This window comes from Aureococcus anophagefferens, assembly GCF_000186865.1.
Source record: "Aureococcus anophagefferens unplaced genomic scaffold AURANscaffold_29, whole genome shotgun sequence".
NCBI lineage: Eukaryota > Pelagophyceae > Pelagomonadales > Pelagomonadaceae > Aureococcus > Aureococcus anophagefferens.
In genome coordinates this window covers 140,339-152,756 of record NW_008705588.1, presented here as the reverse complement: position 1 = coordinate 152,756, position 12,418 = coordinate 140,339, and the positions used below count along the sequence as shown (strand labels likewise).

The 12,418-nt window shown below is 74.4% G+C and overlaps 2 protein-coding genes across 2 annotated transcripts in view; both read left to right on the top strand.

Annotated features, from left to right (window-relative positions):
- AURANDRAFT_72433 (hypothetical protein) overlaps positions 1-5,283 on the top strand; it is a gene marked incomplete at both ends in the record, with an annotated part of 5,699 nt that extends 416 nt beyond the window's left edge. Inside the window, 2 exons of the mRNA XM_009042304.1 lie at positions 689-758; positions 838-5,283. Of these exons, the coding sequence (XP_009040552.1) occupies positions 689-758; positions 838-5,283 (4,516 nt within the window). The remainder of the gene's footprint in view (positions 1-688; positions 759-837) is intronic.
- A 165-nt stretch (positions 5,284-5,448) lies between these two features.
- On the top strand, positions 5,449-7,246 carry AMT3 (hypothetical protein; the record flags this gene model as incomplete). Its single annotated transcript, XM_009042305.1, has 2 exons — positions 5,449-5,892; positions 6,092-7,246. 2 exons carry the CDS (start codon positions 5,462-5,464, stop codon positions 7,200-7,202), a joined length of 1,542 nt encoding a protein of 513 aa, XP_009040553.1.
- Between the last annotated feature and the right edge of the window lie 5,172 nt (positions 7,247-12,418).

Genomic DNA, 12,418 nt, shown 5'->3' with positions numbered 1-12,418 from the left:
CTTGATGGGATTCATGTTGGGGACCGGGGCGAAGACTTAGCTGAATCGCAACGACCTGTGACGGCGGCAGCTGCCGACGACGTCCCCGTCGCCCCGCGACGAGTCCTCGTTCTTCGGGGCGGGGATGGGCATCGCGCGGGTGTCGTCGGGCCTCCAGCCCAAGCCTGTCCCTCGGGCTGGAAGGGGGGCGGCTGCCCGCCGCCTCATGGGGCCGCAGTCGCTGGACATCGGCCGCCGAGGCCGAGGAGGCGGGCATGACCCGACGCGCCCCGCGGCGGGGCACGACCCAGGCGCCGCCGTTGTGCTTCCGCGACGACGGGCGGCGCGACCGCGACCATGTCGTGACGTCGGCGCTGCGACGCCCGACGCCCGACGCCCGACGGCGGCGACCGCGGAGCCGCCGTGAGCTGCTGCTGCGCCCTCGCGATGGCGGCGACGACGCCGACGAGGCGCGGTACGACGAGGTGAAGATTCTCGATGCGCTGCGACGGGCCCCCGCGGCTCTCAAACTTCGCAGTTTGGGCTGTTTGTTTTTGCCACAGTCCCAAGAGCAGAGCACCCACTCATTCAAAATCGCGGAGCTCCAAGGCGCGACGTGTGCGGCCTAGACGACGCGAGCAACAAAAGCGATACGTCGCGCGCCCTCCCCACGCCCCCTGCGCGCCCCCCTGGGTGTTTTTATGGTCAGGCATCTGCTGTTTGTTGTTGGCCTCAGCTTGTCAGCACATCTTAGCGCAAACGACCAAATGGCCGACGAGGTGCGCGCCGACCCCCGCACCCCGCCCCGCACCCCGTCCCCGACCCCCCTCCGCGTACCCAAGACCCCCAATCCCACAGGCGTTCGCGTACGGCGGCGCGGCGGCGAACGACTCGGGAGCGGCGCCGCGGCGTCGGGCGCCGTTCGCGCCCGTGCAGGAGGAGCCCGTGCAGGAGGCGGCCGCGGCGCCCGCGCCCGAGGCCCACGCCACGCGGAAGCGGTCCCGCGCGGACCGCGACGGCGCGGCGGCCGACGCGCGCGACGGCGACGCGAAGCGGCCCCGCGGCGACGGCGCGGCGGCCGGCGCGCGCGACGGCGGCGCGAAGCAGCTCTGCGCGGACGGCGGCGGCGCGGACGCGGCCGACGCGTCGCGGGCGGCGGCGTCGCGGGCGGCGGCGGCCGGGGCCGAGGGTCCTGCGCCGCCGCAGCGGCAGCGAGTGACCTACGTGACGGCGGCCTTCGCCGAGGCCGACGCGGCGCGGAAGGCGGCGTTCGGGCCCGAGCTCCTGCAGCTCTGGCCGGAGACGTGCTCGTCGCCGCTGCCCGCGGGCGCGGCCGGGCGCGCGCGCTTTGCGTTCTCGTCGCCGCGGCCGCGCGCCGTCGCGCCCGCGGAGCTCGACGAGGCGTCGCGGCGCGTCGCGACGACGGTGTCGCCGGGCGCGGCCTTTATCGCGAACGGCCGGCGCTTCATCCCCGGCGAGCTCGTGGACAACCCGTCCTACCTGCTGCCCTGGGAGGCGCCCGCGCAGCCGTCGAGCCCCCGGAGCCCGCGCGGCGCGTCCGACGCGCTCGACGCCGCGGACGGCGACGCCGCGGACGCGACCGCGGCGGAGGCGCCCGCGGCGGAGGCGCCCGTGCAGGAGGCGGTCGCGGCGGAGACGCCCGAGGCCGACGCCATGGCCGTCGACGCGAAGGCGGACCTCGTGCAGCTCCCGCCCGCCGTGCTCCGGAGCCGCAGCGACCCCGTGTACGTCCGCGGCTACCAGGAGAACACGGAGCTCTGGCTCAAGGCCGCGCACCACGGCAACGTCGAGGCGCTCGTGCGCCTGGGCCTCGCGCCGCCCGTCGACGAGTACACGCCGGAGAACTCGGAGGAGGTCAACGGCGTCACGAAGCTCAAGGTCGACCTCGCCAAGGGCCGCGCGGCGCTCCTCGAGTTGGCGACGCACGGCGACTGCCGGAGCTACTACGTGCTCGGCCTCTGCCGCCGCGACGGCCTGCTGGGCTTCGACGTCGACTTCGCCGCCGCCGTCGCAGCCTGGCGCACCGCGGCGGACGCGCGCCACCTCGTCTGCATGCTCCTCGCGGCCAAGGCGCTCGAGCACGGCGGCGACGGCGTCAACGCGGACCGGCGCGCCGCGTACCACTACTACTCCTGCGCGGCCGAGCTCGGCGACGACGAGGCCAAGGCGGGGCTCCAGCGCATCGGCGCCGCGGGCGACGCGAAGCCCTCGGACCCGCCCGGCGGCGACGACAACGACGACTCCGAGGCGGCCGCGGCCGCGGCGCCCGACGCCATGGCCGTCGACGAGGCGCCGCCGACGGCGGCGGAGGCGGCCGTCGGCGCCGCGTGCCTCGCGGCCTGCGGCGACGTGCTCGAGTACCTCATGCGGACGAAGCAGGCCGAGTGGTTCCTCGAGCCCGTGGACCCGGAGGTCATGGGCAACGACGACTACCCGACGATCGTCGCCGCGCCCATGGACTTCGGCACGGTCAAGGCCAAGCTCGACGCGGGCGACTACACGGTGCACACGTTCGCGGCCGACGTGCGCCTCGTGTTCCGCAACGCGATGACGTTCAACGTCGAGGGCGACGACGTCCACGAGGCGGCGCTCTGGCTTGACGTCAAGTTCGAGAAGCGCTACGCCGACGCCCTCGCCGGCGTCTTCGACGCGCTGCCGCCGGCCGCGGCCGCGGCCCTCGCGGAGGCCAAGGAGAAGGCGCGCACGTCGAGCCGGTGGACGGAGCGCGAGCACCAGCGCGTCGTCGAGCTCTACGTGCAGTACCCCAACGACTGGAGCAAGGTCGCCAAGGGCCTGCCCGGCCGGACCGAGGTCGCCGTCGAGAGACACTGGTCCTCGGCCACGATGAAGCGCTACCTCGACGCGCTGCCGCCGGCCGAGGGCGCTGCCCTCGCGGAGGCCAAGGAGAAGGCGACGTCGGGCCCGTGGACGCCGCACGAGCACCAGCTCCTCCGCGAGCTCTACCTGCAGTACCGCAACGACTGGAGCGAGGTCGCCAAGGGCCTGCCCGGCCGGAACGAGTCCGCCGTCGAGCACCACTGGTACTCGGCCGCGATGAAGCGCTACATCGACGCGCTGCCGCCGGCCGAGGCCGCGGCCCTCGAGGAGGCCAAGGAGAAGGCGTGCACGTCGAGCCCGTGGACGCCGCACGAGCACCAGCGCGTCCTCGAGCTCTACGTGCAGTACCCCAACAACTGGAGCGAGGTCGCCAAGGGCCTGCCCGGCCGGACGGAGGAAGCGGTGAAGCAACACTGGAACGATTCGCCCGCGATGAAGCGCTACCTCGCCGGACTTTCCCAGGCCGACGCCAAGGCCCTCGCGAAGGCCAAGGAGAAGGCGCGCGTGGCGTCGGGCCCGTGGACGGGCCCGTGGACGCAGCACGAGCACCAGCGCCTCCTCGAGCTCTACCTGCAGTACGGCGACGAGTGGAGCGAGGTCGCCAAGGGCCTGCCCCGCCGAAACGAGAACGCGGTCAAGCTGCACTGGCACTCGGCCCCGATGAAGCGCTACGTCGCCGGCCTTTCCCAGGCCGACGCCAAGGCCCTCGCGAAGGCCAAGGAGAAGGCGTTCGTCGAGAAGCGCGAGCGCGAGGCCCTCGAGAAGCGCGACTGCGAGCGCAAGGCCCTCGAGAAGGCCCTCGAGAAGCTCCTCAAGCGCGCGGACGCCGCCGCCGCCAACGCCGTCGCCGACGACGCCAAGCACGCGAACCGCGAGCGCGACCGCGAGAGCAAGGCGCTCGAGAAGCTCCTCAAGCGCGCGGACGCCGCCGCCGCCAACGCCGTCGCCGACGACGCCAAGCACGCGAACCGCGAGCGCGACCGCGAGAGCAAGGCGCTCGAGAAGCTCCTCAAGCGTGCGGACCGCGCCGCCGCCGACGCCGCCGCCGACGACGCCAAGCACGCGAACCGCGAGCGGCGCCTGGAGGAGGCGCGGCGCCACGCGCTCGAGCAGGCCGTGCTCTGCGAGGAGGCGCGGCGCCACGCGCTCGAGCAGGCCGTGCTCTGCGAGTTGCGCGGCTTCAAGCACGAGGTCGAGGCGGGCATGCTCGCGGGCGAGTCCCTCACGGTCATCGACGTGCGCTACATCGCCGCCGAGCTTTGGTGCATCTCGGCGAACGAGGCGGGCGTCCACGAGCCGACGCCGCTGTGGGCCATGCCGGCCGACGCCAAGGTCAAGGCCGACGCCGCGGCCGAGGCGGCCGACGCCGCGGCCAAGGCGGCCGGCAAGCCCGTCGCGTCCCTCGCGAAGAAGGACGACGACGGCGACCACACGGCCTCCTCGGTCTTCCCCACGGCCAAGGCGCCCGAGCACCTGCACATGATCAGGGGCTTCTCGGCGCTGTCGAACGGCGACGGCATCTTCGTCGCCACGTCGTCGACGAGCCGGGTGACCGGTCGGGGGCGCTCGACGGTCCTCCTCTACGACGACGGCGCGTCGCTGCCCCGCAACGACGCCGCGACGACGTCGCGGCCGCCGGCGAGGTTCGAGAACCTCCGCGCCGACGCGTTCGGCGCCCAGGCCGACATGGTGAAGTGCCCCTTCGACGAGAACCTGTTCCTCAAGGCGCGGCGGCCCGAGACCTACAGCTACCCGGGCTTCTTCAACGCCGGCATCAACCAGAACTTCACCGACGTCGCATCCCAGGTGCCGAACAAGGTCAACTGGTCGAAGCGGCTCGAGGACGCCGTCCACGGCAACCAGGGCCGCACCGAGGTCACGGGCGCCGCGCTCGACGACCTGATCCACAACGCGAAGGGCTTAACCTCCTCCCACGAGCCGCAGCCCGGGTCCGTCGTCCCGAGCAACCGCTGGCGCGCGGACCGCGTGCTCTTCGTCGCGAAGGTGGTGCCCGGCGAGTCGAGCCTCGCGCCCCACCGCGACGTCAAGGTGCTGAGCTACGGCGCCAACGGCAACAAGCTCTTCTACCCGATCTTCGTCGTGACGGTCGCCTTCTACTACTACCTGCGCGACGACGGTTTCTTCGTGCCCGCGACGGACGTCGACGTCGAGCACAACACCAGTGTCAAGTTCCGCACCGTGCCGCACGACGCCTCCAAGGCCTTCAACCTCCAGTTGGCGAACGGCGGCTTCTGGGCCAACGACGTGCGCGCGGGCGGCGTCTACACGCACGCGCTGGAGTGCACCAAGCGCGTGCCGCGCCAGGACGGCGCCACCCACACGGGGTGCCCCCCCACGCGCCGCGTCGGCAACTACTACCGCGGCTCCGCCGTCTACACGCTCCTCAGCACGGCGCCGCCCTCGCCGGCGGCGCGCGACGACTAAATCGTGATGCACGGTGCCTTCAAGGCCGCAGGCCATCACGCGCGGCGTCGTCGTCGCTTCGTCGCTGCCCGCGGTCGACGACCGCGGGCCCCGGTCCTTCGCGCGAGACGCAGGCGCGTAGGCGGGGTGCGTCGCCTAATGCGCTAGAGAGAGAGGGACCGCCCCCCCGATACGCGCGATGAACTTCACGAATGAAGAGCTCGAGTTCCTCGACGCGCGCTACGCCCCGGCGTCCGTGGCCTTCGCCCTGGACACGCACTGGGTGCTCTACTGCGGCGTGCTCGTCCTGCTGATGCAGGCGGGATTCGCCATGCTCTGCGCGGGGTCCATCCGCGCGAAGAACGCGCAGAACATCCTGCTGAAGAACCTGCTGGATCTCTGCGTCGGCGCGCTCTCGTTCTGGGCCACGGGCTACGCGTTCGCGTACGGCGGCCCGGGCGACGGGTCGCGCGGGTCGCGCTTCGTCGGGTCGCGCCACTTCTTCCTCTCCGACGGCTTCGAGGGCGCGGAGTCGCACGGCTTCAAGTCCTGGTTCTTCCAGTTCGCCTTCGCCGCGACGTCCGCGACGATCGTCTCCGGCGCCGTCGCGGAGCGCTGCGCGTTGGCCGCGTACGCGGCTGTGTGGAAATCAACGACTGGTTTGGGGGGTCCCCACCAAACTTCAGAACTCTCCATCTCAATCAAATCGAAGTCGATTCGGCTGATTTTTGGACGGATCGATTGCTCTCAGCGAGTTCTCGAAGCGCAGCGGGAGTGTTTTGTCAAAACATTCGAATACGCGCACATTGAAGTCGGGTTGAATATCCAGGTACGCGGGCTACTCGGCGTTCCTCGCGGGCTTCGTCTGGCCCGTCGTCGCGCACTGGGTCTGGTCCGACGCGGGCTGGCTGAGCCCGAACCGCCCGAGCCCGCTCTTCGGCGTCGGCGCCGTCGACTTCGCGGGCTCCGGCGTCGTCCACATGGTCGGCGGCGGCGCCGCGGGCATCGCCGTGCGGGTCCTGGGCCCGCGGCTCGGCCGCTTCGAGGACGCGGCGTCGGAGCGGGGCGTCGACGCGGCGCTGATCGCGACGCTGCGGCGGAACACGCCGATCCGCGGCCACTCCATGCCCCTCGTCGTGCTCGGCACGTTCCTCCTCTGGATCGGCTGGTACGGCTTCAACCCGGGGTCGACGCTCGCGCTCACGCGCGACGCGGAGCAGCCGGAGACGGCCGCGCGCGTCGCCGTGACGACGACGCTCGGCGCCGTCGCCGGCGGGCTGGCGAGCTTGTTGGCGACGTACCGCCTCAACGGGACCTACGACGTCGCGGAGATGTGCAACGGCCTTTTGGCGGGCCTCGCGTCGACGACGGGCTCCTGCGCCGTCGTCGAGCCCTGGGCCGCCGTCGCCGTCGGCGCCGGGGGCGCGTGGTCCTACGCCTGGGGCGCCGCGTTCCTCGAGCGGCGCAAGGTCGACGACGCCGTGAACGCGACGGCCGTCCACTTCTTCGCCGGCGCCTGGGGCATGCTCGCGCCCGCGCTCTTCGCGGCGCCCTCGCGCATGCGCGCCGTCTACGGCTCCGACGCCAGGGGCCTGCTCTACGGCGGCGACGGGTCGCTCCTCGGCGCCCAGGCCGTCGCCTTCGGCGCCATCGCGCTCTGGGTCGGCGCGACGATGGGGCCCTTCTTCCTCCTGTTCCGCCGCGCGGGCGCGCTCCGCGTGTCCATGGACGAGGAGATCGACGGCCTCGACGACGCGCACCACGGCAGGTCGGCCTACGAGATGGACACGTTCCTCGACGCCGAGCTCGGCAAGAGCGACCTCGACCGCATCTCGGAGGTCACGGACGACGCGAACGGCGACGAGATCCGCCGCGTCGACTCGGCCGACGACCTCCGCCGCGTCCACCCCGGCCAGGGCGACGCGGAGTCCGCGTCGTGAGCATCCCCCAGGTCCGCCCCCGCCTCTTACTATGATTCGAAGCCGGGGATCATGTCCGTGACGCAGCCGTACTTGGGCGAGGAGACGCTCTTGTAGTAGTTCGCGAGCGCGCCGCGCGTCACCCGCGGCGCCGGCGGGGTCCACGCGGCCCTCCGCGCGGCCAGGTCGGCGTCGCCGACGTCGTGGGAGATCAAGCGCCGCTCCGCGTCGATGGTGACGACGTCGCCGTCGCGGAGGAGCGCGATGGGCCCGCCGTCCGCGTCACGTGGCCGATGGCGAAGCCGTGCGTGCCCCCGGAGAAGCGGCCGTCCGTGAGCACGGCGCACTTGTCGCCGAGGCCCGCGCCCATGAGCGCCGACGTCGGCGTGAGCATCTCGGGCATGCCCGGCCCGCCGCGCGGGCCGCTGTAGCGAATGACGACGACGGCGCCCGGCCGAATCAACCCCGCGTCCAGCGCGTCGAGCATGGCCGGCTCGCTGTCGAAGACCTGCGCCGGCCCCCGGAAGACCATGCCCTCCTTGCCCGTGATCTTGCCGACGGCGCCGTCGGGCGCGAGCGACCCCGCGAGGACCGTGAGGTGGCCGCTCGCCTTGATGGGGTCGTCGACCGGCCGCATGATCGCGTGGCCCGCCGGGAGGGTCGCGTCCCGCACGACGTCGCCGAGCGCCGCGCCCGAGAGCGTCAGCGCGTCCGGGTGGGGCAGCGCGCCCGCGTCGATCATGCGAGACAGGACGCCCGGCACGCCGCCCGCGTCGTGCAGGTCCTCCATGAGGTGGGCGCCCCAGGGCTTCATGTCGCAGAGCACGGGCGTCTTCCGCCGCACGTCCTCGAAGTCGTCGTAGGTCAGGTCCACGGCGAACGCGCGCGCCATCGCCAGCAGGTGCAGCACGGCGTTCGTCGAGCCGCCGACGCAGTTCGCGACGGCGATGGCGTTGAGGAAGCTCCGCTTGTCGCAGATGTCCCGGGGCCGGCGGTTTTGGTCGATCATGTCGCGCATCGCCGCGCCGACGCGGCCGCACTCGTCGCCCTTCGCGTCCGCGGGCGTGCACGCGCTATAAGGTAGGCTCATGCCCATGGCCTCGACGACCGTCGCCATCGTGTTCGCCGTGTACATGCCGCCGCAGGCGCCCGCGCCGGGGCAGGCGCAGGCGATGGTCTCCGCGCGCTCCTGGGGCGAGATGGCGCCCGCGACCAACTTCCCGTAGCCCTCGAACGCGTCGACGATGTTGATCGTCCGCCCGGAGCTCGGCAGCTTCCCCCGGCGGATCGTGCCGCCGTAGACCATGAGGGCCGGGCGATTCAGCCGCCCCATGGCCATCATGCAGCCGGGCATGTTCTTGTCGCAGCCCGCGATCGTGACGAGGCCGTCGTAGAACTGCGCCGCCGCGACGGTCTCGACGCTGTCGGCGATGACGTCGCGGCTCTGGAGGCTGTAGCGCATGCCCCCCGTGCCCATGGAGATGGCGTCGGACACGCCCACGGTGTTGTAGCGCAGGGGCACGAGCGCCTCGGCCGCGACGCTCGCCTTGACCTCCTCGCTCAGCTCGAGGAGGTGCATGTTGCACGGGTTGCCCTCCCACCAGACGCTCGCGATGCCCACCTGGGGCTGCGCGAGCTTCGCCGCGCTGTCCACGCCGCAGGGCACGAGCATGGCCTGGGCGCCGCCGCGCCGCGCGTGCTGCGTGAGCGTCGCGCTGTACTTGTTCGGCTTGCCCGCGTCGCCGGGCTCCGGGTTCACGTAGGCGTCGACGACGCCGCCGACGTCGCGGTAGTTGGCCACGGGGTCCTTGCTCGACGTGTCGAAGCGGCGCGCGGCGGGCCGCTGCGGCCGCGCGGCCGCGCGCAGCGTCCGCCGCATTGCCATGGCCTCGATTGCCGCCCGATTTCGGCGATCCGTCAAAGTATCCGTCACCTTGAACTCAAGTTGCATAAAGTTGCAGTCTCGAGAGAAGAGTGTTACCCGCGCCGCACGCGGTCGCAGCCGCCCCAGCGCGCGCCCGGCGGCGCCTGCTGGAGCGGCGGCGGCGGCGACCGGGCGGCCGCGGCGCGCGCAGCGACGATGGGGAGGAGGAGCGCGACGCGGAGCGGTTGGCGGTGCGCGTCGCCGACGTCCGCGCGGTCGACGTCCTCGAGGCAGTCGGCGAGGCCCGGCGGCAGGCCCGCGAGCGCCCGCGCGGCCGCGCCGGGCTCCATGGCGCCCGCGAGGCGCCGCGCGGCGAAGCGGAACGCGGCGTCCGAAAAGTCCGGCTCGTCGGCCGGCGCCGCCGCGGCGTCCGCGCAGATCTCGAACTCGTCCGCGACGCCCGCGACGAGCGGCGCGACGGCGGCCGCGAGCGCCGCGCGGGGCCGCCGGCCCGGCCGCGGCGCGACGAGCGCGGCCGCGCGGAACGCGGCGGCGCAGCGCGCGCGCACCGGCGGGCAGAGCCGCTCGGCCGCGCCGCGGCCCAGGGGCAGGCGCTGGCGCCGCGCCTCGAGCGCGTCGTCGAGGTCGACGAGCCCGCGCTCGACGGCGTCGACCCAGCGCGAGAACGTCGCCCAGGCCGCGGCGACGCCGCCGCCGTCGCGCCGGCTCAGCTGCTCCGCGACCGTCGTCGCCGCGACGGCCCCGACGCAGGCCGCCAGGAGCTCCGGGTCCCTGCGCAGGCACACCTGCACGGCCCGCGCCCACTGGCCCGCGACCGTCGCGTCGAGGGCCTCGAAGGCCGTCGCCGCGGCCGCGCGCTCCGCGCGGCGCCGGTCCGCCGCCGGGAGCGACGCCGCCGCCGCGCGGAGCCAGGCCTCGTCGCGCGTCGGCGGCGGCGCGCGGCCCTCCGCGGCCGCGTCGAGGAGCGTGGTGGTCGCCGCGCGCAGCAGCCAGCGCCAGCCCGACGCGAGGCAGCCCCACTGGCCCGCGGCCGCGTTTTCGAGCGCCCTGATGCGCCGCGACGCCCACTGGCAGCCGGCGAGCGCCTCGACGCGGCCCCAGAGCGCGTCGCTCTCGCCGAGCGCGAGGCACGCCGGCGCCGTCGCCCGGAGCGCCGCGGCCGCGCCGCCCGCGCCCGCGAGGTAGGCGAGCGCGCGCTCGAGCGCGTCCGTCGGCAGCTCGAGCAGGTAGACGCGGGTAGACGAGTTGTTGCGCCGGCGCGTCGGCGCGCGCGGCGCCGCCGCGTCGGCGAAGAGGTCGTCGAGGTCCGCGCGCGCCTCGTCGCGGAGACGGGTCGTCTCGCGCGCCGCCGCGCGCTCCGCCTCGGCCGCGCGCGCCGCCGCCGACTCGCGCTCCGCGTCGCGCTCCGCGCGCCGCGCCGCCCCCGGCCGCGCCTCGCCGCACGCGTCGCAGCAGGCGTCGACGTGCGCGTTCTCGAGCGTGCACGCCTGGCAAAACCAGGTCTCGTAGAGGCGCGCGGCCGGCGCCTCGTCGTCGTCCGACGACTCGTCGTCCGCCGCCGTCTTCTCGCCGAAGGCGCGCAGGACGTCGGCCGCCGGGTTCGACGCCTTCGCGGCCGGCGACGCAGCGGGCGGTGTTGGTGCTCGTGCGCCGCCGCCCAGGCGCGGGCTGAAGGGGCCCGCCGGGAAGTCGAACGTGATGGACATCGATGCGTCGGCTGCTCAAGCGTGCGAGTGAGCGCTGGAACGGCGCGCGCGCGACGCAGAGAAACGCTCGACGGCGCCGCGAGCGCAGGCCAGCGGAGAGCGGCTTCGAGAGCGGCACCTTTTGGGCAACATTAACCAGCGCGCTATTCACGCTGCTAAGCTGAAAAAATGTTACGACACGCAGACGCAGAGGCGCTGGGTGGCCCGGTGCTTGGCGGCGCAGGTCGGCGTGGCGCCGCCGTTGGCGATGAGGCACTGGCCCGCCGTGGCCTCGGCCTTGGACGTCACGTAGGCCGGGAGCTCGACGCCGAGCTGGTGGCCGCAGCCCGCCTCGCAGGGGAAGTGGGCCGCGAGGGCGGCGCACGCGTCGGCGAAGACGAGGAGCCTGGCGTCGCAGCGCAGGCCGCGGCCCGCGCAGGCCTCGTCGCAGGAGACGCCCGCGGCGCGCGCGGGCGCCGTGACCGCGGCCGCCGGGCGGTCGACGCGCTCGCCGGGTGCGAGCCAGGCGCATTTGCGGGCGTCGGCGACGTAGAGCGTGACGTCGTCGGCGCGGCGGAGCACGAGCACGCCCTCCTTGGCGAAGCCCCGGGGCTCCGTGTGCCAGAGCGCGAGCCGTCTTCGCGAGCGCCGCGTGGTCCTCGGGCAGCCGCGCGACGAGGACGCGCGCGGCGCCCCGGGGCAGGTTTCCGACGTCGCCGAGGGCGACGCGCGGCGCGCCGCCCACGGCGCCGGCGAGGTCCGACGGCGCGAGCTCAAAGGCCCGGACGGCCGACGCGTCGCCGGCGAACGCGTGGCGCTCGAGCGCCGCGGCCTCGGAGCCCCGGACGTTCGTCGAGCCGCCCGTCGCCGCGTGGCGCACGCGGGGCACCTCGGGGAAGAGGCACTCGCGGCCGCCGTCGCGCGTCGCGGCCCGGATCCAGTGGTCCCAGCCCGTCGTCGGCGCCGCGGGCCACGCGGCCGCGAAGTCGCGCTCGAAGGTCGCTTTCCCGACCATCCAGCCGAGGCCCGGGAAGTAGGTCGTGCGCCGCAGCACGCCCGGCCGCCAGTCGAAGCCCGCCGCCGCGGGGCCCGCGTTGTCGTTCCACGCGGACGCGCACCAGAGCGACGTCGTCGCGCCGGAGCTCGACCGCCGCGAACGCGAAGAGGTCGAAAAAGTCGCCGGCGACGCGGAGGTCGTCCTCGAGGAGGAGCGCGAACTCGGCGCCGGGCACCCGGAACGCCTCGGCGAGCGCCGCGCGGACGTGCTCCGAGATCTTCGCGAGCGCGTCGCCCGCGAACCGCTTCGGCGCGTCGGCCCGCGGCGCGTAGCCGTGGCGCCAGGCGAGGACCTTCGCGCCCGCCGCCGCGCCCTCCGTCCCCGCCGCGCGCTCGAGGTCGCCGTAGGCGCCCGGCGCGTCCATGGAAACGGCGACGGCGAGGAGCTCCGCCGCCCGCGGCGACCGCAGGCACGCGCGGAGGCAGTCGCGCACGGACGCCGCGCGGTCGTGGGCCATGACGACGAGCACGACGCCGCCGAGCGGCGGCGCCTCCGCGTCGGCGCGCCGCGGCGGCGCCGTCGGCCGCGGCGACGGCGCGCGCGTCGGCCGCGGCGACGGCGGCGGCGGCGGCGGCGGCGCGGGCGCCGCGGGCGGCTCCGGCGCCGCGGC